We start from the raw sequence: 27,228 nt of genomic DNA on the forward strand, positions 1-27,228 counted from the left end.
ACTTATCTGGGTCTCACTTTTGAAAAGGCTATGTGGACTTTTTACAGCCACTGTAGATATGAAATAAGAAGCTGTGGCTATGAAATCAAGAAGTGAAGTTCGTTCCTGTTTACCTCACTTTTGCAGTGTAAATCTGAAGCGACATGGCCATGCTTTGACAGACGAGCTTTAATTGTTCACAATCAACCTTATAGACAGGTCCAAAGCACCAGTAAAACCAGGATTCCAGTCAGAAAAAAAAACAAGACATTTATACGACACACAAAAAGCTTCATTTAAAATATAAAGAAAAACATTGTCTTGGTGTTTTAGCATATATACTCGCCGGTATAGATTGTGTCAAATCAGTCAAGTTTGGAAGTACACACCAGTTGTGGAACATTTAATCATCCAGAGGAAAACAACAAAATACTTCTGCTCACAATTGATTTTCCCTTTTATTTTAAAGATTTTTTTTAATATACAACATTGTATTTACAGGGTCTAGCATTATTTACACAAAATTAACAAGTGGCACTGTGTAGTTAGAAGTTCTTTTCCCCCCTACTGATTTTTTTTAAACAAAAGAAAATAAATTCTAAACAAAAAGAGGATTTTTTTTGTTGTTTTCAGTAGCACTACTTGCCACTCAGCATTGTACAAAGTGCCATCCTTTTCCTAACCATCTACAACAGGTTTCAACCTTACAAAAAATAGAGCTAAAGTAGGCCCGTCCCATTTTAGAACCGCTCTAAAAACAACTTCAGTCTGTACCCAGAAGAAACCAATTGTGGGTCATTAACAAAACATTTCAATTATACAGCTACTTGTTCTTTCAGGGCAAGTGTTTTATTTTCTTGGTAAAATGTCATAAAAACTTTTATTCTTATTTGTCTTGCCAATGCTGCTCTCACAGGGGCCAGAGTCTTAAAAATTGTTGGTTTTAAACTATATAAAATGAAAAATTGTTCCACTTGGCTCCTGAATGCAAAGCTAGCTGGAAGGAAGCAATAATTGTAGTGTTGTTGTTTTTGAAAAGAAACTCAAGGATGTACTGGCGAAATACAAACGCACGGTTTAGCGGTTCCAACACAACACGTGGAGGAAACAAGACAAAGCATGAGGAGGATGGACAAGATGCGCTGTGGGAGCCAGATGAGTTTTGGAGAAGAACTTCATTTCTTGACAGGGGACATTCTAACTCAGCATAAAAGGGCGGGGTAAGCACGGTTTGAACACAAGGCCTGTTTTCTCAGAACCGACCACAAAAAAAAAAAAATCATGTCAAAGAGGGAAAAGCTTTTATGGCACCATGATGTTTCATTCCAGTTAAGAGACAAGCAGGCTTAGAACAGACAGCTCCAAATATTCAAAAGCGAACACAAGGAGGAGTTATACAGTAGCATCAAAATAAATTAGAATATGTAAGTTGAATAGAGTCAAAGTAATAAAGCAGTACTTGTGGCGTAATGGTGTTAAGGAACTACGTTGAAGTGAGTTCATTTAGACAAAAGTGGTGCTTTGGCAACATCTTGGTGCAAAGGAACTAGATGAAGTGAGTTTCATTTAGACAAAAGTAGTGCTTTGTCACAATCTTGGGACCTAAAGGCAATTATATATCTTTAGAGAAGGGGACGGGCTTGGTCCCACTATGCCATTACAACTGTCAAAAAAAATCATTAAATATTTCTGTGTATGTAATTAATATGTTCAACTTATGGAATAGAACTAGTTAAGTAAATTCAATTTTCCAAACATTCTAATTTATTGGGATGCAACTGTATAGAAGGACTGAAGATGGTATTTTCCAAACAAAACTTATCCAAGCAATGAAAAATTACACACCGTACAGCTAATGACAATGGTAAATCATATTTATAGAAAAAACTCGATGAAAAACATGGCGTGTTAAATAAATTAAAAATCCATGTTGGAATTGATCACTTAGGCGTCTGAACACTCAAACTGCCATTCACTCAGCTTCAAAAGCAAGTACCTTGAAATGATGCTGTATAACTAGATATACTAAAAAATATACTTTTTAAAAAGTGCTGCATGTTACAAATGAGAAAAATTCAAGGGATTGGATGTGATTTTTTTTTCAGTTTTTTTTTTCCAGGTTTGATTTCTGTACGGCCTGGCAAACTAGTCTCGCTCTACCTACCTTGATATGCTAAAAATGCTTGACATGTGGAAATGTCTATAATTACAGGACACATGAACATGTCTGAAAGACCCATGTTTAAAATTGGCCATCTGGGTTGACAGCAGCCATTTTGGGCACATTTCATTATTCCTATTAGGGAATTTGCCCAAATCAGCCCTAATTGGAAGAACCGCGAGAAAAACATTTTCCATCCCATCCATTTAGGGTGGCACATGTTGTCAATGTCTGATCTTTTCCATGGTGATATAAGAAATAATGTACTTGTACCTTGATTTCAAATGATTCATGCACACAAAATCTGGAAATAAAATGATTCACGTCCTGAATATTGTAAACCTGTTTTGTTCTTCACGACGTCTGGGAAAAAAAGACAAAGGTAAAGCAATGAACGAAAGTCACCACCTCCCAGTGTCCATCAGTCAGTCTGAAATGAGAAAGCTGAGAAAGATCAAAACAATAAATTAAATCAACCCCCCCACAAAGCAAAAGAATTAAGGAAGCAGTTAAGAAGGACAAGACCACTGCACTACTTAAAAGTGGACCAGGAAAAGCATGATGTTCTAGACTGGTACAAACATACAACTCATTTTGTTCAGTGGACAAGGATTGACACAAAATAAAACACAATAAATATTCTTTCGGGAGGGACAAAAGATAAAAGGTTTTATCTCTGTATCAGCTTGAAAATAAAACAATAAAAGGCAGGTCTGTCTGGCAGCCTTACTCACAAAAGGGACAGGGTGATGGGAAGCTTTCCGTCCACGGGACAGCCCATCCCCTCGTACTTATGGCACAAAAGCAACTCCGCATCTTTGTGTGTACCCTGAACACACAACAGCCTCTAATAGTACCTAATCAACATGGTGAGATTGCTTATTTAATCGGAACCTGTCCATGAGTTTTCTGTTTGTTGTCTATTTGTTCTTTCCATTTTTGTAATTGTAAAGTGCAACAGTGCGTTTGTTCTCTCCTCTTCTGCTTGCCCTGAAAAAGTGTCACGGATCGTCGGGATCGGGTTCGGGTTCAGGGTTGACGCTGGTCTCGCTGGTGGCGCTGGCGACGCTGGGCTCCTCCACTTCATCCTCCGTCACCTCGCCCACGTCCAGCACCTCTACCTCTTCGTCGTCGTCTTCGTCCTCCTCCTCATCCAGACCTCCTTCCAGCAGCTCCGCCGCAACCGCCTCGTCCAACCCTAGCCCCGCCTTGTCTGCTCTTTCCTCTGTGTTCTCCTCCTCCTCTTCTCGAAGCTGGTAGACGGCGGGCGTCAGCGGTCGGACCAGGCCCTCTTCGTAGACCTTCAGGATGGCCTCGCACACAAAGCGGTATTGACTCTGGTGGAAACGAAGACAGATGAGTTTCAAGTCAGTGGGAGACACGAGACTGAAAAAGGCGTGGCTCCACGTACAGGCGTCTGGATCATCATGGCTCTCTGGTCTCTCATGGTCCGGACGATTTCCAGAGGGTACACCGGCTGGCCGCACTCCATGAGACACAACGCTGTTTCCATGGTGATCAGAACACCTGTCCGACCAATTCCAGCACTGGGGAAAATGGCGGATGGGTTTATGTTAAAAGTGAAATAAGTCTGCCATTTTTTCATAAGCCTCGTACCTGCAGTGTACCACCACCGGCTGGTCTTGCCCGGTCCTTTTGCTCCGAACTAAAGCAACAAAGTCCAAGAAATCAGTGGAGTCGTCGGGGACGCCATGGTCGGGCCAAGCCAGGTACTGGATCTGGGTCAGCTCTCTCTGCTGCTCACTCTGCAAAGGTAAACGCATACAGCCACACGACTATAAATGCTACTTTCTGAAAAATGTATTTTATTCGCCTTTCGGTGTAGAAGTATTGTACCGCCTCAACACGGCCCTCAATGGCAACCATTTGACAGCAATGCTGCTTTCTCGACGAGTTCATTTTGCAAGGCCATGCCACATGGGAAACGGTCAGCGAGGTCAACTCGTACACAAACAAAGAATTACACATCTAAACATAACAAACAACATTGCCTCAAAAAAAGAACTCTGTTATTATTGTTTCATCTCCTCCAGTCAAGACAATGCCTATACCGTAGTCTTTAATTTAAAAGAATGCAAAATAACCACCATGACTGTAAACAGCAAACTAAAGCAAACTTGTTGTCTCCCTTTCTGCTTTTCATCTTGCGACTTCACTCTTCTGCGGTTTTGTCCTTTTACAAGAATCTGACTGACTAGGGCTGGTTGGGTTGTCATGGTAACCAGATCTCAATACGTGGTCCACATGCGGGAGCAGCGGGAGCCAGAAAAAGAACAGCCCACACCGCTCACTATGGCAACACACCTCCTCTGGATCCTCGGCTGCTCATTCTTTCCGACCGCTCTCGCGCCATATTTCCTCCCTGATCTATCCTGCTGTTTGTTTGGCCATCCTATCCTTTTGTTATTCCATCGGGCTGTATTGGGTGCTTAAACATTTATGCCACAGCCATTCCAATAAACCATGAACGGAGCTGAAAGTAGTAAGTATTTTTCTGTTTCCAACCTTTTTAGCAATATGAAGAGAATGTTGATAACCGTGCTAATTTTGGTCACTGATACGAAACAAACAACAGGTCTCATCTCAATGGCCTGTCTTACCTGTGAGTGCATGAGTGTCATTTCCCGAACCAGAAAGGCCGAATTGCCTTCCTCATTGTGGCATGTAACAGTGAAGTCTCCGTAGGGAGAGCTGCTATCTGGATTGGGCCAGTATTGATGGCACTTCACCTATAAAAACAAAGTTGGAGTTTGAGACTAGCCTACTAAAAAAAATAACCAACAACTGTAATTCTCACAATATCAAGAAACGGAAGAAATCAAATTAACGAACGGTAATTTTCAGATAAAATCCTTCACATACCCGTCCCCTCTCGACCTGCGTTGTGAGCATGACCACCATGGAGGAACCCTGCTCCCAAGTCATTTGCCAGAAGTCCGCGCAGGTGTTGGGCAAAGGACCCTGGCAAGCTATGTAGCGGTTTATGAGACTGGAGGCGGGAATCTCCATCTGCACACACAGGGATTAAAATACATATATAAACAGCTTTTTTCTAAAAATTCAAAGAGACACTTTTTGGAGGCAAATCAAAACTCACATTGATGTAATTTGCATTGATGTAGTCATCTGTGCTTTTCAGAATGACCCGCGTGGCATCATCTTCAGAAGGAGCAAAAGGACAAAACAAGGAAAGAAACAGAGAAAAGGCTAAGTGAATAATGACAGCACGTGTCACACATAATAAATTTATTCTTCAGTTGGAAATGTTATGCAGCAATGACATACAGGGAGAGATGTCTCTGTAGCGATTTTTGGAAACGTTCTGAGGTAATTTGGCACACAGCATGGTCATCCCCGGCCTCTTCCTGTACAGTTGCTACAAGAAACAGCAGCAAGTTGACGTCACTTGATTGATAATTCATATATATAAAGTAAATGTAGGATTTAAAAAATAAATAAATACTCACGTCAAACTGGGCCAGTATGGCTCCACTGCTCAGACCATCCTTCAGGGCAACCATAGAGTCCCTCAAAGCATGCTGATCGAGCTGGCTGGGGTCCTGAGGGGACTTCTCTGGGATGTACTGAAAATCTGGTTCAGAGTCCACCTTCTCCTCCACCACATCATAAATGGCTGGATGGGAATATTAATAAATGTTTATCCAGTTGTGAACAGAAGTTTACATGCCCATCATGATATGTATCTGCTGCGATGTATGATGAATGTAAATCCCCCTTTGACCCATTTAGCGACAAGCACTCCAATGATTCATCAAACGCTCCCTCAAGGTGGTGAAGGAACTCTTTGATGAATACATATATCAAGGTTTGCAAGCGTTAAATGTATTAAACATACTGAATACATTGAGGGACCAGATTAGTATGTGTTCATTGCCATTAGCTTCTCTCAAGTCCGGTTCTGAATTAGGGAAGCATTTCATATTTTGAAATGAAGTCAAAAAAAATTACAGCTCACACCGGAGTCAATAATTTTGAGTCTGTTATCATACAAATTATGCAAATTATTGAACAGATATATTGACCCCATCAACGTACTTGCACACATGCTTTCCGACAACCAGATGAAATTTATTTTTAGACTCTAACTTTCCACTTGCAAAGCTGTCTTTGGTGCTTCAAGCAATGGATTTCCCTGCCGCGGGATCAACAACATCATCTTACCGTTTGGCCTGACCAGTAGGATGAGCTCTCCAGAGTGGCTCTCGCAGCTCGCCTTGATGAACATGACAACTTGGTCGTGGGTGTGGTCCGAGATGTCCCGCCCATTAATTAGGACGACCTGGTCACCTTCATTCAGGCGGGGCACACACAGGTCGGCCTGAAGCGGGAAGTGAGATCCAAAGAGTCAAATGGCACATTTGGGAAGATACATTTTGAGTTGAACATGGAACAGGAGAGTCTTGTAAGTATAACAGCATAATAGTAGACGTTCACTTACTGATGTTCCAGGAGCAACTCTGGACACTATGATTGGCATCTTTTGGTCAGCTCCACCCTGGAGGCACACACAGACAAACAGTTAACTTCTGAAAACCAACAGCGTAGGACAGGAAATGTTTGTTTGTACCTTAACGTTGAAGCCAAAACGTCCATGTTCATCCGGTCTCATCTTAATCAAGACCAGATTATCATGAGGGACGACTCCATTTAGCTGAAAGAACAAGTCAAAAACCCATTAAACCTAATTTATCTTGTGTTTTCTGACACGAGTGTAATTATAGAGTGCTGAGAAAAGGAACATTTTGTCTCTGCTACCCTGAGCATCTCCAGTCAGATATCATTCAAGATTAATGGGGCTTAATGCTTGGACTGTGGAGTCAACGTCACAATAAAGTGCCTTTGAGATATCTTCATTTCACAAAAACAAAATTCCATTGAACTTCATGTTAAGTAGATATCATGAAATACATACTGGTCAAGCTCCCAAGCCTTCTTACTATTCACAAAGCAGACAATATAAATAAAGTCAGCAAAATATATGAATTTGGTGACAGGGGTGGATATTTTTGGCAAGCGTTAGCATTTTGTGAGCACATGGTGGAACTTCACTTAGCAACAGTTAGCAGGCTGACTGTGCACTCGTTAGTAAATAATATAAAATACAATATCACATTTCTAAAAGATTTTCATACTTATTGATTTTTCAACATGACAGAGTGGACGTGTTTATCTGAACACGCAACTGACCGTGGTCTTGTCAGTGTTGGCAGGAACATCGTACATCTCGTTGAGGTGGTTGTCCAAGAGGCTCTGCTGCGAGTGGGCCTGGATAATCTGGCTCAGGGTTTTCCTGCTCAACTGCTTGGGCGGCAGGGCCGGAGGCTGGCCATCCACCCCGTCAGGAGAACTGGGCATTGCGGGGACAAAAACCTTATGATGTGTATACAGTATATTAAAAGTCTGCAACTACTGTACAGCAAACATTAATTCAAAAACAAATACAAAAGATAAGACAAGAAAAGATGAAGTGAGAGGAAGAAGGTCCCAAGAGTCAAAGAGACCTGATTTGTCACAATGAATTCATTTCAACGAAATGTGCTTTCAAGAAGAAGGAAAACACCCCGAAGAGGAATCACTGTGACAATGACAGATGTGAAAGGTTCATCAGGTATAATGCTTGCCACAGCAACATGGCGAGGGTAACAAGCCAGGCGTCACACGCTGTGTCAGTGTGTGTGAGTGTGGGTGGGAGGGCATGATCCTCCTTGGGGATGGCCGCAGCCGTCAAACATTATTGCCTTTGTTTTGACTGCTTACTGGTGCCACTTTGTGTCTTTAACGCGCGCACACACACAAATACACAAACAGATACACTTGAGGCTTCAAACAAGGTCAGCAGGGTGGCTGTGCACAGCAGGCCTGAGAGAACATGGCACATTCTTTTTGTTCATTTTGCATTGAATGGATGACCGATCAAATTAGATTCAAAGCTTCCAGGTTAGCCAAGTATAAGAGTTGCAGAGACTTATTAAGACCTTATCTACATGAAAAAGCTGCCTTTTACTCTTCTGGCCAAGAATGAAAGGCCAAGTTAAGCGTGCCTTATTCCATTTTTGAAAAAATGGTGGCAATTAAGGACAACTTGTTTTTGACGTGATAAAAGGGCCAACGTGTCTCAGCCAAGAATGGAAAAATAGCTATTGAAAATATGTGCTGTCAGACAATGAGAAGCCAGGTGATTATGTCATCGTTTTGGCTTGGGAACAAACGAATGAGACAACAATTTGGCAGCTACGTGCGCGCGTGCGTGTGTGTGCGCACGCGTTACTTTGAAGGCAGCAGAACATATCTGCAGAACGGTAAATATTTGCTGCTTTGTGCAGAGAGGAATAGAAAAAAAAGCCGTCTTCAGATGATTAACAAAAAATGCCAACTAGGAGCTGTCAGAAAGTGCTTTACATATGGCAAGGGGGCAACCACAAAGACAGTCAACTGTAAAACTGTCAAACAAACCACAAATTAATATACAGTAGTCGAACAATAAAGTTAGCCGAAAGCCAAAAATGAAAAATGTGTTTTCAGTCAGTCGAGGCTGACTTCAGAAAGGGTACATTGATCATTGTCAATAATGTTGAAACAGTACTGCAGACTTATTAAATAATTTACGGGATGGTTGCTAGTGTTCAAACACAATAAAACGAAAATACTCGCTGACGATTTCCTATACCGCCTGTTATTCAACCGGCTCCGCCCTCAGCACATTTTACGAGTGTTTTTGCAAAGGGTTAGTCTTTCCAAAGGGCTCGGCTAAGTGTCACAAGGAGAGGGTGTGAACTGTTGGGAGAGGCCACAGACATAGGCAGACATTAGAAGAAAAAAAAAGTCAACTCAGCAGTGAAGCCAGACAGAGCGGCACTAACAAAAGATGAGTAGAATTTAACCACCAAATTACAGAGGGCACTATTTTTGTATGGGAGACGGAACTAAAATCTGTCGCATCAACGCTCAATCCAAATTTAGGAAACATGCATCAAAAAGGGGAGGGGCTTAACATCTGCAGACAGGTAGGACGACACTTACGGGGTGGAGTCCAAGCTGATGCTGTTAGCCTGCGTGGAGGAAGCCGACTTGTGATTGGAAGAAAAGACAGGCAAGCTCGGCGACGTGTGTATCACATGATCGACCAGGTGGCCGACAGACGACGGGCGTAACCGCGTGCCCTCTTGTGTGAACAGCGAATTCCTAAGAAACACACAAACGCAGAATTTAAGACTAACTGTGAGGTGTAAAAAAAAAAAAAGGAACCATAACATTTCAAGCTTTGATCATAACACAAGCATATTCATTTGAATCAGATCAACAACATATCCTATATAAAGGCCAAAATGTGGACGCACTGATTGGGTGTCCCTGGTGGCGAGCGAGTCGGCAGGCTCTGGGTCTCCAGTCGTTCATCTGATAGGCTGTTCCTGCTCACCGTCTCCCAGTCAGTTCCCCCCAACAACTTCCTGGCCAGAGGCTTGCTAGGCGATCTGCACAGAGCAAGCAATTTCTTGAGGTGCAAATAGACTTCAACTCAAGACAAAAATAAAACAGCTGCTGTGCGGAGTTTGATTTGGCCCAACTAGGACAGACAGAGTAAGTACCTGGCAAACACTCTGTCCTTGATGCCCTTCTCCTTGCCGTACTGTACAGATTGTACCTCCGTCCTCCCGCTATGTGGAACAATAACAAACAATGTCATAAAGCTGAAAGGACCTTACAAAATGCGAGGATTTGATAGCCTTGAAGTCGATTATCAAATTACGCTCCTGCAACGCAGTAGCATTGGTCTTCATTAAAATATACAGTATTTCAAATGTACTGCACTGTTTGAGATAAAATACCAACTGAACCACAATTGCACGTTGAAAATGCCTTTTTGGGTTAACCATGAATAATTGAGTTGAGACATTTTGGAAGAAGGTAGCATGCAAGGTGCCCACAAGCCATCTAGTGTTTTAGCCTATAAACCCAAAGTGAAACAACTGTGTGTCTCAAATAATGCATGTTCTCCTCCATTTGTCTAAGGCGGTGTGTGAATTCAACATGCTTTGGATTATTTGTGTGTTGAATGCCTCCTGCTTCTTCATACCAGTATCGAAACTTTGAGCCTAACGTGAAGTAATGGGAGAAAAAGTTCTTCTGTAGCGGGACAGGTCGTTCCAGTCGGAAGAAGGTGTGGTGCTCCACACAGGCCTTCCAAAGGTTCTTACAGGCCCGGTAGTTCACCATGTTGAATCCAAGCAGTGTCTCTCGGGTCTCGGTCTGAGTGGAAGGAAAAGATGTTGCAAGATTAACACCAAGAAGTGCGTTTAAAAGGAAACAAGTGCAAAAAAAAAAGGGTCATCTTTTTAGGAGGTGAAGAATGCAGAGAAATATAAACCAACAGTTGGAACAGTCAGAACGCTAATACTATAAAAAAAGAACAATTTCTGGATATGTTATATTACTTTGGCTCAATCTTAAAGCCCGGGAGGGACTGTAAAATGCAGCTGGAAGTTATATTTGAAATGTGGCAGACAGAACTAACGATTTAAATACATATATTATACATAAAGTCTGAAACTTTAGTCAGAAACATAAACCAAGTAGAATTTGTAATTGTTTGGCAATCAACTCCCAGTTGACTGTAACGTTCCTGACGTGAATGCGATACCGCTCCCTACCAGCAGGTGACCACAACCTGCATTCAACATTCAAAACAGTAATGAACCAAATTTTGATTGTTGTGTTTATAAATACTTACCGCCTCTCTTCTCAACTGGATGAAGAACTGCTTGCACTTGAAGGATATTTTCACAATTTTCAACCTGGAGGAAAGAAATGACGGTTAGTGTCCATGTTAATAACTATAAAAAGAGAATGCGTTTTTTAAGGCTGCTCATACTAAAATACAAAATCTCTAGGCAGGATTATCGAGAAAAAAAAATGAGCATGGGCTATGGAGGAAGCATTTAGGTAGTGTGGCAGATTTGGATCAGTGCAACACAGCATGCCACATCAAGTTTCACAGTGTTTAAAATAAATCAGTCACGAGTTGATTGTTTGCTAAAAGCAAAACGCAGAGAGGACGGCTGGTGGTAATAAAAAGCCAAATGTTCTGACTTAGACCCCACTGGGCATGATGGTGGGCACAGACCCTGCAGTGAGTAAAAACTTCCACTGTAAGCCACAATGGCTGAATGAGCTTATGTCCGACTGTGACTCAATCATACTGAAGTGAATCGACATCAGTTCGTTCCAGTTCCACATTGAAGACATGTGAGAGACGAGAGACAGCAGGTGGGGCGTGGAACACATGGTTGTCTTTTAGCGTACTAACAACTGAACATAATTTTGTGGTGTGTGTGTATATACATGTTAGAGACATTTGTGTCATCTGGATGCTACAGGTCCAGTAAGGTGGATCTACAGTACCGCAGCACAAGTTTGCCCAGTCACTGTCACCTGGATCTCGCATCTGGTCTTTCTACTGAAAAGAATCGTGTTGTTATGTTCGATGAGCACACACTGTAAGAGGTGTGCTGATGAGCAGCAGAGTAACATAATTCCTTCCTAGAGCTCGACTGCTACTGTGACTCATCATCCCCTGCTAAATATATTTCACATGCGCACACACAAGATGAGGTTGTCCATGAGTCATGCACATCTAAGTGTGCCTTATTTGTTTGTCTTTTCATTGCCAAGACAAACGGTAAAAACCTGAAAGATTTCTCCCCCCCAAAAAAACCCAATACGGACTCGATCCATTTTTGGATGCAATTCAGAACAAGGAAGATGTTTTAGTATTTTTGAGAAATATGGTACAACGCATGAAGAAAAATGAGCAAATCAGCCACATAATTCGAACAAAAAAAAAAAAATGGGGTGCAGTTAGGTTTAAATGGTAATAGCCACCTCAGCAACTAAGGGATTGGTTATCAAAATACCCCACAGTACATTTCCAAGCAACAAGGATTCCTGGAGGCAGTTCAGGTGGAGTTGTATCAACAATATCTTCCGTTTGATTCCCCAAATTAGCGGATCTCTGTCTGGGTGGAAAATGACTAATAGTTGTTTTTTTCTTTGTTAAAACCAAACTCGAAACTGCACAGACCAAAGAGTGAATGTCAGGAGAAGTTGCCAGGAATGGGTCCCCAGAAATATAAGGAGTGCCCAGTATGAATAAATCAAAGGAATTAGATTTTTTTTTTTTTTTAACTAAGCACTGTTCCTTAGCCACACGCTTCTCGAGTTGGCAGGTTCTCTGCTCTTGGCCGCACAATATCACTGAGTAGAGCCACTAGCCACCATTGCTACGAGGAGCCCAAAAAATCTAAGTGAATCTTGGCTTGGTTTGCAAACAACTTTTCATATTGAGTCATGCCACATCTGATTTCTTTCAGATGTGATGTCAGTTTCTAATTCTCTTTCAGGCAAGAATGTGGGCAGCTATCACACTTAATTAGGGATATCAAACTTAATTAGGTTACAAAATAAACATCAAATCTCTATCCAAGGTCACACATCTGTACTTAGGTCTGGTATTCATAAAGTCAGAACAGTAAGTAGCACCAGCGTCAATTTGACTTGGACCATTATTCGTGGATATAAATATATGGCTACGGTCAATCGAGTTTAGTGGCTCAATTATTCCCCACGCTCAGCCCAGATGCCAGTTGAACTCGTGATCAGTCATCAAAAGTAAGAACATCGCTGCAGCGTTAAGTAAATCTCTCAACTGTGTGTGTGTGTGTGTGTGTGTGTGTGTGTTTGTGTAACTCACCATGGGAAATAGTTGATCCGTACCCTGTTCTTATAAATGACAATGCCGGCAGACATCACCCCAATGAGTATCTCCGTGTGACTCTGATCCTAAAAAAAAGGAGCAAACAGAGCATGTGTGTTGAGACAGGAGTGCCAAATGCACAAAAAGACAAATATGGAGAAACGTTCCAGATGGGTGAAAATTAATTTTGATGACAGGCTTCCTCAGTGTTTCAAAGCAACAATGTGGCGGTGGGTTTAAACAGAGCCGCCTCTGTGTGGATACACCTGACTAAAAACAAGAGCAGATGCTCGAGAGAAAACACAGCGGGACGGCAACTTTGCGTGGGTTCAGGTTTAGTGACCCCGAGAGCTATTCTAACGAATAAATGGAGGCTTTTTATCTTACCGTTGGACAACCAATCCACAACTTAAAGGCTGTGTCATGACACTCCATCTGATCCGATTCACTATTTCATCCTTGGAGTCAACCACTGGAAGGTGTGTAACTACAGTATACAAGTAAGAAATGAATGATGCTGACTCACCACATGGTTGACTCTCGAATAAAAACATTCAGGGTAGCAAATGATTGAATACAATCTGCATTGTGTGAATATCCCACAACAACACCAACCTGTGATATGTTGAGACACTTGACTACTCATCTGATATAAGTAATGTTACAATCAATAGACACCTAATTATCAGTGTTTATCACAGCAGTATGCAGGTAAAGTTATCAAGCATGAGGTGCAGGCACACTGTACCATGACTGTCTAACAGGCCATATGCCGCTTGTTTAGGAGACGGGGGAAACCTAGATAAACAGAAAAACAAGCACACACGCAGGCATTAGCAGATCAAACTTTACTTACTCTTGCATAGTGCAGCTCTACCCCGTAGAGCTCTAGCGTGCGTGCTGTGTTCAGATAATTAAACTCCGACTGGGCAGGAGATAGACCACTGGGAGAGAGAAAAGGGGGGGGGGGACAAAGAGTTGAGTAAAAATGCAGGCAAGGATCAGTGATGGTGGAGCAAGTGGGGAGGCATGGTGACATTGTTGGAAGGATAAGTCGGTGTGTGTGTGCTGTGTGTGTTAACGAACAAGACATATGGTGAAGGAGAGGAAGAGCCAGAGGAAAGCAAAACAAAAAAGTAAGCACTGCGAGAGTGTAATGGCTGGGCGAATGCCACATAAAGCAGTAGTAAAACACGAGCGTGGGAACAGACAAATAGTCTCGTAGATTGAATAACTACGATACTGTAATGTGAAACAGGAGAAGTAATTGGGACAACTTATCTTCAAATTTGCGTACCTGTGCTGCTGGTGATGTTTGGCGACCTCTTTATGGAAATCTTGAGGCGGGTTGGAGATGAAGCAAAACTCAGACAGATAGCCCACAGGATGCTCAGTCTCATTGTAGTCCCCCAATTCGGCTACAACACAGAGGGCGACGTAGAGCTAGCGTCAATTTATCAGCAGATATTTGTACATTTGGTATAGACAGCAAAATGGCATACATTGGAAAAATTGCCACGGGCCTAACTATCTGTCAGGTATCATTCATGTCTTCGAATTAATATTATCCAACAACAAAGTGATGTTAACGCCTTCAATTGGATGAAAATCTGAATACAAAAATAATGCAAGTGTTCATTTTTCCAGGAAGAGAAGCATAAGGAGGGAAAATTATTCCCCCATCTCGCTCTTTCATAAGCATCGGAGGAAGGCGGCGTGGATCAAATTCCCAAAGCCATTAGCTCGATAGCTCGCACTCGAAGTTCAAAAGCATCAATTCGCTCAAGTAGTCCCTGGACTAACCTACACGTCTGCAGACTAAGCATATTGACAAATAAATCTATTCCAGCCCACCCGCTTATTGATGCGCACATAACTCCAGGGAGAAATCCATGTACAGTCGAAAGCTGAGGTCTTGGAACGGTGTTGGTTGCGGTTATTACTTTAACACGGTTCAGTTCAGCCAGCATCAACTCAGGCTTTCAATAATGAGCGGCAAAGCGTAAACAAGCTGTTAAGCTCTCCATTTCGGACCATGGATTTATATGTGCTGATGGTAATTTAGTGCCTGCTTCACCTTTCAACACCTTTGACACAAATCCTGACGAGTACATGCGGACTATTGTCAAAAATATCGCCAGAGATTCTTCATTTGGTGCACACCAGCTAATAAGTGTAGCTAAACATAAACAACAAAATATTGAAACCATCTTTTACAAAAACGTAACCAGCTTCTATTATTGTCGGTGCAACTTTGTAGACAAGCTACAGAAGATAACGCGGCTCATGTTGAATTAAAAACCAAAACAAATTTGTCCCGTTTTAACAGTATGCTGAGGATTTCCGATACCATTTCACAAATTGTAAAAGAGCTTTTGTGAATGAGGCTTTAATGCAGGATTTCGTTTGATCAGTACTGGCACATGGACCGAGCGTACTGAATTAGCGGCATATGCGGCTGCTTGCAGCCCTTTTCTTCCCAAAGCAAACATTTATCTGCATAATCTGGCTGGCACAGGGTGAAGTGAGAATTGAGCCGCAGAGTGTGTTTGGGTTGTTCCGTGTAAAAAGCGGTAGTGTCATGATGTCGGCGCACTAGGCCAAATCTCCTTTCTGACCTATATAGTGTGCGAGCCCACAAAATCAGAGCATGTGGAGAAAAGGGGGGGGGGGATGAGACACGAGCAGATGAGCACGAACAGACTCTGATAGTTTCCTATGCTCCAAACGTGTCACAAACAGCTGGCGGATAAACATCCTGCAGTAAAGAACGATTAAGCCTCACTGCGATGTTTGCTGTGCAATACATGGTGGGGGTGAAATCTTGCATACACCTGAAAGAAGTATATTGCCAAAGAGAACATGTATGAATTTCAATTTTGAGTTCTTTTTTTCATTTGTGGATGTTGGTGGATCAAGCAAAATGAACGTTTACGTAATGTACCATAAGCAGACCTGCTTCGATCTAGTTTAGTGCATGTACAGATGGTGTAAGATTGTATTAGTTCGGAGCATATTGCACACGTGTGCTCAAATTACACGGTAGTAAAACCAGCCTACAGAAAATCCAAGTGGCATATTATAAGGATTATCTGAGATTACTCAAAATACCTCCATGTCTTCTGCGAACGTGACTAAGTATCTCTACTTTGCAGGTTTTTCTACAAAACCTATTTATACATGTAGCTGCTGGATTAATGACGAAGGACTAAAGAAATCTAATAATACAAGTAGCTGCTGGATTAATGACGAAAGAATTAAATCTTGATGTACTTTTGAAGCATTCGGAGAGATTCCACATCATTAGAATCATTTTGTCCAAAATGTCATTGTCCACCCTGTCAACAAGATGCAGTGTAAAATTGAAAACAAACAGCTAAGAAACTCCACCAAAGATTCCAATATTTACACACTGCTAATTTGAGTCTGACTTCCAAAATGCACAATTTCATGACAGAATGAGCAAACTGTTTAATATCAGTCCCCCCCCTCTCATTTTGATTGGCCAGTGGGTTGAACGTGCATCAGTGAAGATTTCAAAACAGTGCTCTCCACCATCATGCTGCATATTCATGTACAGTGCCATTAATAACAGACCGCAGCTTAGTAATTGAATAGTAATGGCTTGTGAGCAGCAGCCGTAAGGGCACTGGACCAACCACAGCCATTACTTTTTACAGTGTGTGTACATAAAGAGAGCTTTAATGAATTGGATTTCAATCATAATGAAGAGTGAGTGTATCCAGGGAGCGCTACTTACATTGAACAGCATAGGAAGCCAAGAGTGCAGCTGTGTTGTGAGGACAGGGCAATCTGGATGTCGGAAGAAAACACATAAACACACTCACTTGTATACTGTACACAGATAGAATTTAGCGTTGGAGCCAAAGAGACAAGATCACAGTTGTTTTTACACATGGATGATTCCTCATGGTGTGATATTGAAATGTGAGAAAAAAAATTTCTGGTGGGAATATTCAAAGAAATAGATTAAACCAAAACATGAGAATCAGCCTACACAAACTCACCTTCCAGTGAATATGTCCTGCTTGATCTGAAGAAAATATTGGTACCTGAGGAGAAAAGGACAACCTGGTGACTGATTGAACACCATTGCCGGAGTCAAAAGAACCAAACTCAGTCATTAATCTGCGTAATAGTTGAACTAAACAAAAAAGGTTTTACCGTGTGTATTCCTCCTGAAGTTTACTGGGATCGGTCACAAAAAATTTGACTCTGAAGCTCAAGTTGTGGGGGGAACCTCCTGGAAAAACATGGAAAAAAGGGTTGAAAGTCATTTCAGCACTCAAATATTAATAATTTGTCAAATTATTTTTTTCACTTCACAATACTATCACAGCTTGCACCAAAACCTTGCTGAATTAAACACATTATTCAAAAAGAGCCATGTTAGCAAAACAAAAAACCTGGTAGTACCTATTTTTACCATTGGATATGCCAACAATAGGAAAAGTGTGTTTATCCTTATAGTAGGTGGCCAATAGAGACATTGTGCTGCATTCCACATCACTGCCTCCCAATCGTGAAGATAAAAGATGATAAACACGTGAAATGTATAAAACAAGCACGCTTAAAGAAGATGTGCTGTACCGAATAAGGCGCTCCGCGATGAGACAATAAAAACATCGCGGTTGAAATAAAGTTCAAGCGGTGCTGCAGGACTGCAGATTTAGAATAGTCCTAAATCAAAAGCGATGGTGCTTGATTGTTTCAGAGCTTGACGTTACAAAATCTAAATTACTCACTAGCAAATATAAGAGCAGGGTTGAAATGGAGTTTAATCATCGCTTAAGGCAGATTTAACATTTGAAAACACAGATCATGCGGACTGGGTCATTTTGCTGGAGGTGGGGAGCAGATTTCAAGCAATCGCTCGCTAAAGTCCGACGACAGATTACGCCTTCGACCAGCTGATGCATTCGGAATTTTCGGGGGCAGTTTGGGAGAACCGTCTGAGGTGCTTGGTTAAAGTGTCATGTTGTGGATTTCACCTACTTTTTAACTGCTTCCTGATGGGCTTGTTGGGATCCAGCCAGCGCTGTAAAATATTGATTGAGAGACACTTAGAGACATCATAACGCTTCCACAGCATGACTACATCGCCTAAATTATTCATCAATGGCCACACACACACGCACGACTATCAAAAATACGTGAACACTGATACAAACTTGCATACCGCATAAATATAATAGAAAATCTTTCCCATCTGTCTGAAACTACAATAAGGTATGTGACTCAATGAAAACAACTTTACTAATTGTGAGTGATGCTACGCCATCTTGAGAGGAGCAATGAATTTCAGGAAAAATACTGGCCAACAAGCCAAGCCAACTTTACCACGTGCACGTTTGTTTATACACACACACACACTCGTGGATCGTCCAACCACAATACTGACCGGAACATCCGAAGAGTCATCTGCCAAGTGCAGGCCAAAGTAGTCTCTTTCCGTCAGCTCCAGGTGCTTGAAGACAAGGTCCTGCAAGACCTGCCCATGATCAGACTTCTGCACATAAGGACACAAGGCAGAAGGGCCATTTAAAAAATAAAAATAAAAAGTGGGTCTAAAAACCTGTTTGTAAAACTGGGCCACAATACCAGCTTTTTAAAAGGCACGGGTTTCTTTGCAAATCTCGGAGGTATGCCCTTGTCCGTTGACGTTACCGAAATCCTCAATTAAAACATCACAAGAGTGTCGGGGAGGGCTACGAGGATGAGGGAGGAACTAATTAAATCATATCTAAGTCAGTGGAACTTCACTGCAAGTGCCATGTTGTATCAGACTACAGAGCTGGAAAGAGCATTTCCCCTCCAAACTTGTCTGGAATATTTATGTTCAACGAGATAAACTCATTCACCAACAATTAGCGAGAGAAAATGTACAAAGAAGGAAGCGGAGCCGGAGGGCTACTATAGGATCGCAAGTGTGGCGCTGGTAATGTTGATGAGTACAGTGAAAATTGTAGTTAATTGCAATGTGCTTTGAGATCTGCTTTCTGAACACTTTAGCTAATAATTTGACACCCATCGTACTGAATTACAGGACAGTCTTATAAAACTGGAGTATGAATGATAAAGATAAAACATTAGCGAGAAGTTGGTTTTATTTTGACAGCTTCGTTCGTCGACATTATTCATTGATTGAACCGTAATTCCGAGAAGAACTGTGGAACCTAGTGTGAAACAAAAAAAATAAAAAATCAAATGCGAGTGTGTAACCACACCATCGTAGCTCCTGCGGGAAAATACGCACGCGTTCGCCAACCTACTGCTTTCTCGCACCTCTCTCTCTTTTGCCTAGTGACACACTTTTTACAGCCCAGTGTGGAGCGTGAACATGTGCCAGTTTGTCACCGTTGCAACGCGAAAGGCACATGCGGACGGATAGTTGACAGTTGGCTCGATGATATAGCGGGCCTCGAGGATCTCCGGCCGTCCATTAGCCCTTTTTGTGTGTGTGTCAGCTGACAGTGACTAACTGCTCATATTTTCCTTACTGCTCACTTTACAATTTACAACATTCCCTTTTTCGACAAGTCATGTGAAACAAAAATGTGAACTAAAGTTGTACAAAAGTGTTTTGTACTGGTCGAAATAAACAAAAACAAATCACATGAAAAAAGTACAGTCAATATGTTTTGATTCGGCTGCAGGTCAATTTGAACCGGTAGGACACTGACAAGTATCATTTGTGACTGCAATTGGAACGAGGCAGATTATAAATAATGCAATAATGTTGAGGTGTGACATCCATTATTGATGAGAAATCAATGCAAAATACTCCAATTTCCTGAATTACAGTTTTCTTTCAATGTATTTTTCATACAGATTATCTAATCATTTTACATTTGAAATATATTGACATATGATGACACACTATCAGAATGGAACATTCATTTCCACTTTCCTTTCTTACTTCCCTTTCTCAAGCTATTCATAGGCATGCTTCCTGCTTCTTCCCAACTTCCCAAGCCTGATATGCAAACGCTCAGAGCTCCTTTTTATTTCAATTCACAGGGAAGCCTCCGCCACTGTGTGTTGGAACTCGGGACTGCTTTTTTTTTTCTCTCCACTTTTGAGCTCAAACTCCAATGTTCTAATCTAAAGGGACGGCGGGCTGGAACTGAGCGTGACATCAAACGGAAACCACGGGAAGAGTAAAACAAGACAAACAACAAGGGCAAGCAAGAAAGTGTGTGTGTAGCACATTGAGGAAAAAAAGTACGTAGACAGAGAGTTACAGAGGAAAACAAAACAAAAAAAAAAAGACAAAAGTGAGCAGCCAAGAGAAAAGGAGTGATTGACGACGCTGCTGAATGAGACAAACGCTCTTTGTGGTTCTCTTCATCAGTCCACCACAAGCACTGACACAAATAGCGTCTGCGTGCGTGAGAGCGAGGAGACGAGAGACAGACAGCGTGCGTGATGACTGAGGGCATCCCGACTGCAAGGGGAAATAAAAAGATTGTGACACAAAAGGGCTTGTTTTCATTCGAGTACAACTTGCAGGAAATATCAACTGGCATACAAGCACTTTGTGTAACATGCTTCATTAACTTTTACTCTGCGTGGAACTGTAAAAAAAAAAAACACACACAAACACAGTTCTTGGCAAAAAAAAAGGGGCAAATTCCCTAATCACCAAATCTGTTTATTTGCCTTTCCGGAATTTCCATTGACATCACATGAGGAGGTTCTAACGACAACTGATGAAAATAATTGGTGACAATTACTGTGAAATACTTATTTGCTTCTTCAGGCTATAACGACGAACCAAAAAACTGTGTCAAAGTCCACAAACTGTATTTTTGTGGTTCCAAAGAAGAAGCAAGCAAGTCATTAAATGAGAAAAACCTCATTTCACTTTTGAATGTGCAATATTAATCTTTGCATGCCTTCATTATAATCGCATTTAAGCTACTTATTCCGTACTGCGCAATGGAACCACTAAGTTCAAACACAATACTTACTATACTTGCAATTTATTCCGATTTGAAAAATTCCCTTGTTCCTTTTGGGAAAATTTTATTTCACAATATAAGAAATATAAAGTGACACATGTTGGGCTTTTCAGTAACAAGACCAGCATATAAAAGCAGTGCTGTTGACTAATGTTCAAGCGTTAAATTGATTAATCAATAAATACTTGTAGTTGCCTTTGGTTCTGATTTTGCTTTCTAAGTAGCACAACAGTGGCTCCACTGTGGGAAGAACCTTTTGGGTCTTAACGCAAGGCCCAACAGATCACTCCATTTATACGCGTGTGTGTATGTTAATGCGCATATGTATGTGCCCACACACACACACACACACACACACTCTCTCACCACTGACACTTGTGTTTCCATGACAATAAGCAAGTGCCTTTGGATTTTTACTCGCCATTAGAATAAAGGCCGGTCAAGGCTAGGATCAATAGAAGTATTGTGGCTCTCAGGATGGCTGCTCTTTCCAGGAAGTTACTGCGGCTGCAGGGGTCTGATCAATGACACTGACAGAGACCGAGGCATTCATTCAGTTCCATGCAGGGAAAGGGGGCTTGCGGGGAATCGTGAGCAGGAAGCAGAGAGGTTGTGTGGGCAAAATCATACAATTGCTTTTAGCTACTCTTGTGATTGTGGGATGAAGCAGATACATTTCTCCCATCAAAAAAAAAAAAAAAAAAACGAATGAAATGTATATTGTTTGACAACATTTTGGAGGGGGGTGGGATTGAAATTCGCTGCCTGAAGCGATTCCTCTTTGAAAACACTGTCAGGAGCTCAATCGCCAAAGGCGTAGGCTTGGCCTCAACGACGGCACCACCTGCATCAACAACTTGTGCAGAGACATCCTCCCATACTGTCAAATTTAAAGGAACACCCTTCATCGGGGCATATTTGCTTTCCAACGAGCATGCAGATGTGCTTTCTACACACACACACACACATGCACGAGGCGGGGCCATGGTATGGAGATCTCAGAGTGTCCATATTGTTTATTTGTTACACCCCCGCTGTTTCTTTCTATGCTAGTGACTCTGGTTTCAAAACTTTTAATTGCCCATAGCCTGTGAGTGAGAGAAAGGTCATTTGGAATCTTGATCTCCTAAAATCTCCAAGTTGAAGTTTACTGAAGTACTTACGCTGACTTTAAAAGCCTGGACAGTGTTGTCCAGCAGCAGTATGTTGCACACAACCTGTGTGTGGTGCCTGTCTCGCTCCAGCTCCGTCGCCCGGACATTGTAGGATCTGCCAGCAGGCAAGCGGAAGCGCGCGCTCATCACGCTCCTACCGGGTTCTGTGAAGTTGGGAAAAAAAAAAAACACAACCGGAAGGAGATGTGGGTCATGAGTGAAACAAAAACATAGCAAATTAAGAACTACGACAAAGTGGAGTGTCACGAGGGCAATGCCTGATCTGTGAACCAATACGATTGGAGTACAAAACTATTCTGATTACGCGAAGAATTACCATGTGCCTTCCATCCCCCTCATCACTGCAACATAGCTCGAAAGATTGTACAAGCAAAGACTTGCAGCACAAGGAGTGCTTCATGACTAAAAAATGTCAACGAGCACCAAAGAAGCAGCAGATCCCATCTCAGGGAATATGGAAAATACTCCGCGACCAAGTGCAACAGCACTTTGCTTTGAAATCGAACGCCACAAAAAACAAAAAGTTAAATACCAAAGCAGATTTGAAATGTTTTTATTCCTTCTGTTTCATGACCTCTGGCAAGTGAGGAGCACCGTGTAAAATAATGACATCAACATCTTTAGTGAGCAAGAGCGAGTCTTCTTAAAGAGTAGAAGACTTTTGATCCATTCCAACTGACTTTGGGGCAACGCTAAACGAATTGGACGGTGGGACGGATGGGAAATAAAATCCCACATTGAACTGCGCCTAATTTTGCAGACAAACAGACAATTAACGGTCAATTAGTGAGGAAATATCTTGATACCCAAAGGTCATCTTAACATACTGACCACAAGACAGCCAGCGATAAGGAGCAACATCATTCATTTTGGAGCGAGCGATATTTTCAGGTTGCCACCTGCACACAGCAACGCCGTGTAGACAAAGAGAAAGCTTTGCCAACCAGCTCGCGGGGAAGACGTGGGGAAGGCGGAGACTGAAGCTCAGCTGAATGCTGAAGGATGCTGTACTATCACTGGCTCACAGTGGGATACATAAATGATGAGGCCTGACACACAGACGATACCCACAGGCTGGCTTGCCTTCCACTGCTCTCTTCCTGTCCAAACAGTTTTGTGCCATCCAATTTAAGACATATACATACTGGAGAGTGCATAAATTTAATTTCATCGTATGCTGTATAAAATTAACAAACTCAATACAGTGGTAGTGGAGGCAGTGGTACATTATATAAAAAATATTTTTATTTCCTTTGGGGGTAAAAATGTTTCCACAGCTAAATGAATCATAAAGTCATCCAGTGTCCCTGAATAAATTTCAGTCAACGTTTATTTTTTTTGTAGCTTCTCTCAATACTTTGGGGAATGCAATTGTTTTGAAAGCAGATCTTTCGCTTTATGCGCTTCAACAACAAATACAGCAGTGTGCAAAGTGAAGATTCATCCATCCATTTTTTTATGTACCTTTGGGTGAGAGGCGTCCTACTCACTGTTATGGCAAATCTGAAATTGAGAATTGTTTTTTTGTTGTTTTGTCGAGGGGATCAACATGCACAAAATGTCAAAAAAATGTACAACCGTCTGTAACCTGATGGAAAAAAAGATTTAAGGCTCTCCAACATGTCCCTCTTAAAAGTCACAATAAAGCGGAAAACTAGAAAAAAAAAACCATCCCCTGACTCCAGTTTTACGGACCAACATGAAATTAGGTAGACATGTTTGCAATAACAAGACACTTGAAAAAGACCCATGTCGAAAACTGATTAAAGTTGCGTATTTGTTTGAATTCACACTTTTAAGGATGCACATTGTTGAATTTGCCTTAAAAAATGAGCAACGATGGAAAGCAGAAAGGACTATTTTTGATCACTTTTTGTTCGGGCTTAACAGCTTGAGTCTTTGCTCAATTCTGCTCTGCTGTCAGTTTTGAGCTGGACTGGATCGTCACACTCCCCAGAGAGAAGGATCTGGATCTCCGGAAGCATGCTAACATTATTGCTTCCTGCAGGCAGCAGCGCTTGCAAATTGTTGTGTGTCTGTGTGCGTGTGCGCGTCCCAAGACCCAACAGTCTTGTTCTCTGCTGGGCTGCTCCAGCGCTCTCTCATCTTATCATAAACGCAGACAATTCTGCAACCTTTCCTGTCTGCGGGAACACACACACTCGTATAAATACATGCATAAAACACCCATGTGGAGAAACATCAAAGACGGCACCATCCCAAAAGTTCAATTTCCACACGCACTGTGACATACCTAAACATTATAAAATGGTGTGTCATCCAGAAAACGATTCTCCACAGTTGCTAAAGACTCAAAGTCTTGAAAAAAGGTTACACAACAAAAAGGCATCTTCAATGGCTGAACTTCTCCTGACCCAAGTTTTCTTTTTTATAATATTCTAATTTATTTACGAGACGAGCCACGAATTGTATTGTCTTCGGAACAATTAAAATGAAGCTAGGCCACAAACAGGTGGTCAATTGCACATCTACTTACAAGACTTTTATAATTATTCACAAAATACATGAAGAAAAAAAAATGTCCATGAAATTCCTATAACGATTGAAAACAACCTAACAGGGTCGCCGAAAGGAAGGGAAAAATTCCCTGTGTGGATTTTCCAGCCAGTCTAGGCACAGCATTGTGGTTTTGTCTGTATCCGCCAGAAAGTCACATTTAACTTGTAAACTTCCACATAGACAATGACACAAGCTGCCGGCACGCACACCAAAAGAAAATGCCAAGCAGTCAAACTTAGAAGGGTTAGTGGGAAGACTTAATAACTCAGAAGCCAACAATAAGACTTAACTTCCTCAGGAGGCGGAAGCAGAGTTTCCTAGTGCGCTGCATTAGGTGACAAGAGTTTTGAACAAAACGGATCAAACAAATCCCACGGTCTTAAAACTCACGAAACTCAGATCTAGAAATATTCCAAGTAAGAATCAATGTGCCAGTGGTTATCATTTAAGCAATAAATAATAAACTGAGTTTGCACACAAATCTTAATTCCAATTTCCATTATTTGTATTGTTTCAGTTTGACAGACCGGAACTGACCGTAAAACGACATCACCTGAGGCTCAAAAAAAAAAATAATCTAAAGACGACGATTCAATTAAAATATATTTTTCTTTTCCAATTAAAAATAATGACAATTTCACTGCAACTGAGTTTATAAAGAACATAAATTATGCTCCTGGGTGCCGTTATATTGTCTATCTGTGTTGCTGCACCATTTGTGTTCGGACATTTTTTTTGCTTAGCCAAAGGCAATTTGCAGTGTGCATTAGCATTAAGCTAGCACACTTTTTTAAGTTACCCTATGTGATTTCAGTAATTACGCGACTGGTGGTAGCAATCTTCAAAATATGACAACAGCTTTAAATTGTTGACTTATTTACTTACCACTGCAACGCTGGCTTATTTCTCCCACCCTTGATGTAACACTAAATGGACAGTGCTATTATTTCAATTAACCTATCCCAGTGTCCATCAACAAATTTGCAAAACTAGTTGTGTCCACGATCATATTTGGCCATGAGGGCATAAATGAAAAATATGACAAGCCAGGTAGCAGGCAGGCGAGCCATGTTAGGGCTTCCGCTTTGTGTTTCAAATGCCTTCGCGAACATCAGGCTTGAACGAGCGAGCGCCCTTATGAAATGACCCTCTGTGTATGCGTGAATGAAAAGCATGCATCAGCTAACCTGCATTCATGGATTAGAACACAGGGCTGACGCTGTAGCTTTCACCAAGCTCACCCCTGTATTGTACGGGTTGCCCCTTTGATACCACAAATAATGTTGCCATGTTTGTTCCTATACCATTTATCGGCTCTCAGCCAACATGAGAGTAACAACACATGAAAGAAAAACGTTGCGGCTATATCAAGCCATTTCGGATGGTGCAAAGGCAAACAAAGTTACAAAACTTACATTAGCTTTTGCGGGAGGGGGTTTTTAGGGCATGTCTTTGTACCCGTGATTGCACAAAGAGTTGAAGATGAAGAGATGCATGTGGGTGGAATACATTTTGATGGATAAACGAGGCCAAAACAGCAAAGCGTGGGCTTACCTGCTGAAAACCACCTGGCATTCTGTTCTAGCCACTGATTCAAAAATAATGCAGAGAAAGCATTATTTTGGCCTTACACAGAAGAAATTGATGTCTGGAGTAATCCTGATTCTTGGCCACAATTTGCAGCACGCAAATTACAAGGTGCATGCACATCTTAATGTGTTAAAGAGCTGATACAAATCTCCCAGCACTAGGCTTTCTTAGCAAAGCTTTATTTCTGCTGGCATCATTGGACGGGGCCAAAGTCCAGACTCAGAGGTGCAGCTTTTATTTTATCAGCGCTGGCACAGCTTTGACACCAAATACTGCACGGCATTTAAGGAGCTTACGCAACGTTGACTCTAAATAGTCTGACTGTGGCCAGAGTAATGACTGGTCACAAGGATCGTTTAAAACTCTGTCATTTTCATGTGGATTTTTGTTTTTTGTTGATTAGGTTTTTTTTGTTTGTTTGCACACATAAAATACAACACCCGTTTTTTCACACAAAATGTGATATCTAAATTACAAAATACTTGTGGCTTGGGTTAGATGTGCCTGGGACATTACAGAATTTAATATGCACGTGATGTTTGTTAAAAAAAAAACAAAAAAAAAAACGACAACTGCATCAAATGGGTTATACATTATATAGGCGCCTTTAGATTAATCTGACTTTGCACAAGATTAGTGCAACGTCTGATCTGAAAGTAGGCGGAGCAATAAAACTGATTCAATTCCAGATTACAGTCATTATTGTGCAAGAAAACGTGACCTTAATCCGAGAAAGAAACAAGCAGACCTACTGAAAGACAACAATGCAATGATGGAAAAAAAAAGACACCCTGCATACCAGCAGAGAACAGACATAAGAACATCTAAAAGCCAGACAGAAAAAAATGAATCCTAACCAGCATATAGTATCATAAAGTGTTGTCACAAAATTGTGACTTCCATACAAGACATGTTAAATCAATTGCAATTAGATTTAGAATTATTATAATTATAATAAATGTATTGTTGACATTTTATGTCATTACGCTTTTCCCCTTACCCATCGCGCTAAACCTGACAGAAAAA

At 41.4% G+C, this 27,228-nt stretch overlaps 1 protein-coding gene across 1 annotated transcript in view; it reads right to left on the reverse strand.

The window, feature by feature from the left end:
* Positions 1-418: 418 nt before the first annotated feature.
* ptpn4a (protein tyrosine phosphatase non-receptor type 4a) overlaps positions 419-27,228 on the reverse strand; it is a 32,329-nt gene continuing 5,519 nt past the window's right edge. The window contains exons 2-27 of the mRNA XM_088382961.1: positions 22,081-22,235; positions 18,355-18,462; positions 17,949-17,991; positions 17,118-17,196; positions 16,961-17,005; positions 16,693-16,745; positions 14,230-14,350; positions 13,789-13,876; positions 12,930-13,018; positions 10,911-10,974; positions 10,257-10,429; positions 9,769-9,837; positions 9,520-9,654; positions 9,203-9,364; positions 7,370-7,529; positions 6,750-6,833; positions 6,621-6,677; positions 6,344-6,500; positions 5,629-5,795; positions 5,447-5,537; positions 5,259-5,320; positions 5,024-5,170; positions 4,762-4,890; positions 3,758-3,906; positions 3,552-3,687; positions 419-3,477 (exon numbers count right to left, since the gene is read on the reverse strand). Coding sequence (XP_088239087.1) covers positions 3,142-3,477; positions 3,552-3,687; positions 3,758-3,906; positions 4,762-4,890; positions 5,024-5,170; positions 5,259-5,320; positions 5,447-5,537; positions 5,629-5,795; positions 6,344-6,500; positions 6,621-6,677; positions 6,750-6,833; positions 7,370-7,529; positions 9,203-9,364; positions 9,520-9,654; positions 9,769-9,837; positions 10,257-10,429; positions 10,911-10,974; positions 12,930-13,018; positions 13,789-13,876; positions 14,230-14,350; positions 16,693-16,745; positions 16,961-17,005; positions 17,118-17,196; positions 17,949-17,991; positions 18,355-18,462; positions 22,081-22,218 — 3,042 coding nt within the window. The 5' untranslated portion in view covers positions 22,219-22,235 and the 3' untranslated portion in view covers positions 419-3,141. The remainder of the gene's footprint in view (positions 3,478-3,551; positions 3,688-3,757; positions 3,907-4,761; positions 4,891-5,023; positions 5,171-5,258; positions 5,321-5,446; positions 5,538-5,628; positions 5,796-6,343; positions 6,501-6,620; positions 6,678-6,749; positions 6,834-7,369; positions 7,530-9,202; positions 9,365-9,519; positions 9,655-9,768; positions 9,838-10,256; positions 10,430-10,910; positions 10,975-12,929; positions 13,019-13,788; positions 13,877-14,229; positions 14,351-16,692; positions 16,746-16,960; positions 17,006-17,117; positions 17,197-17,948; positions 17,992-18,354; positions 18,463-22,080; positions 22,236-27,228) is intronic.

The sequence above is a fragment of the Syngnathus floridae genome, chromosome 8, assembly GCF_059516105.1.
Source record: "Syngnathus floridae isolate MCC-2025c chromosome 8, RoL_Sflo_1.0, whole genome shotgun sequence".
NCBI classification, from domain to species: Eukaryota; Metazoa; Chordata; class Actinopteri; order Syngnathiformes; family Syngnathidae; genus Syngnathus; species Syngnathus floridae.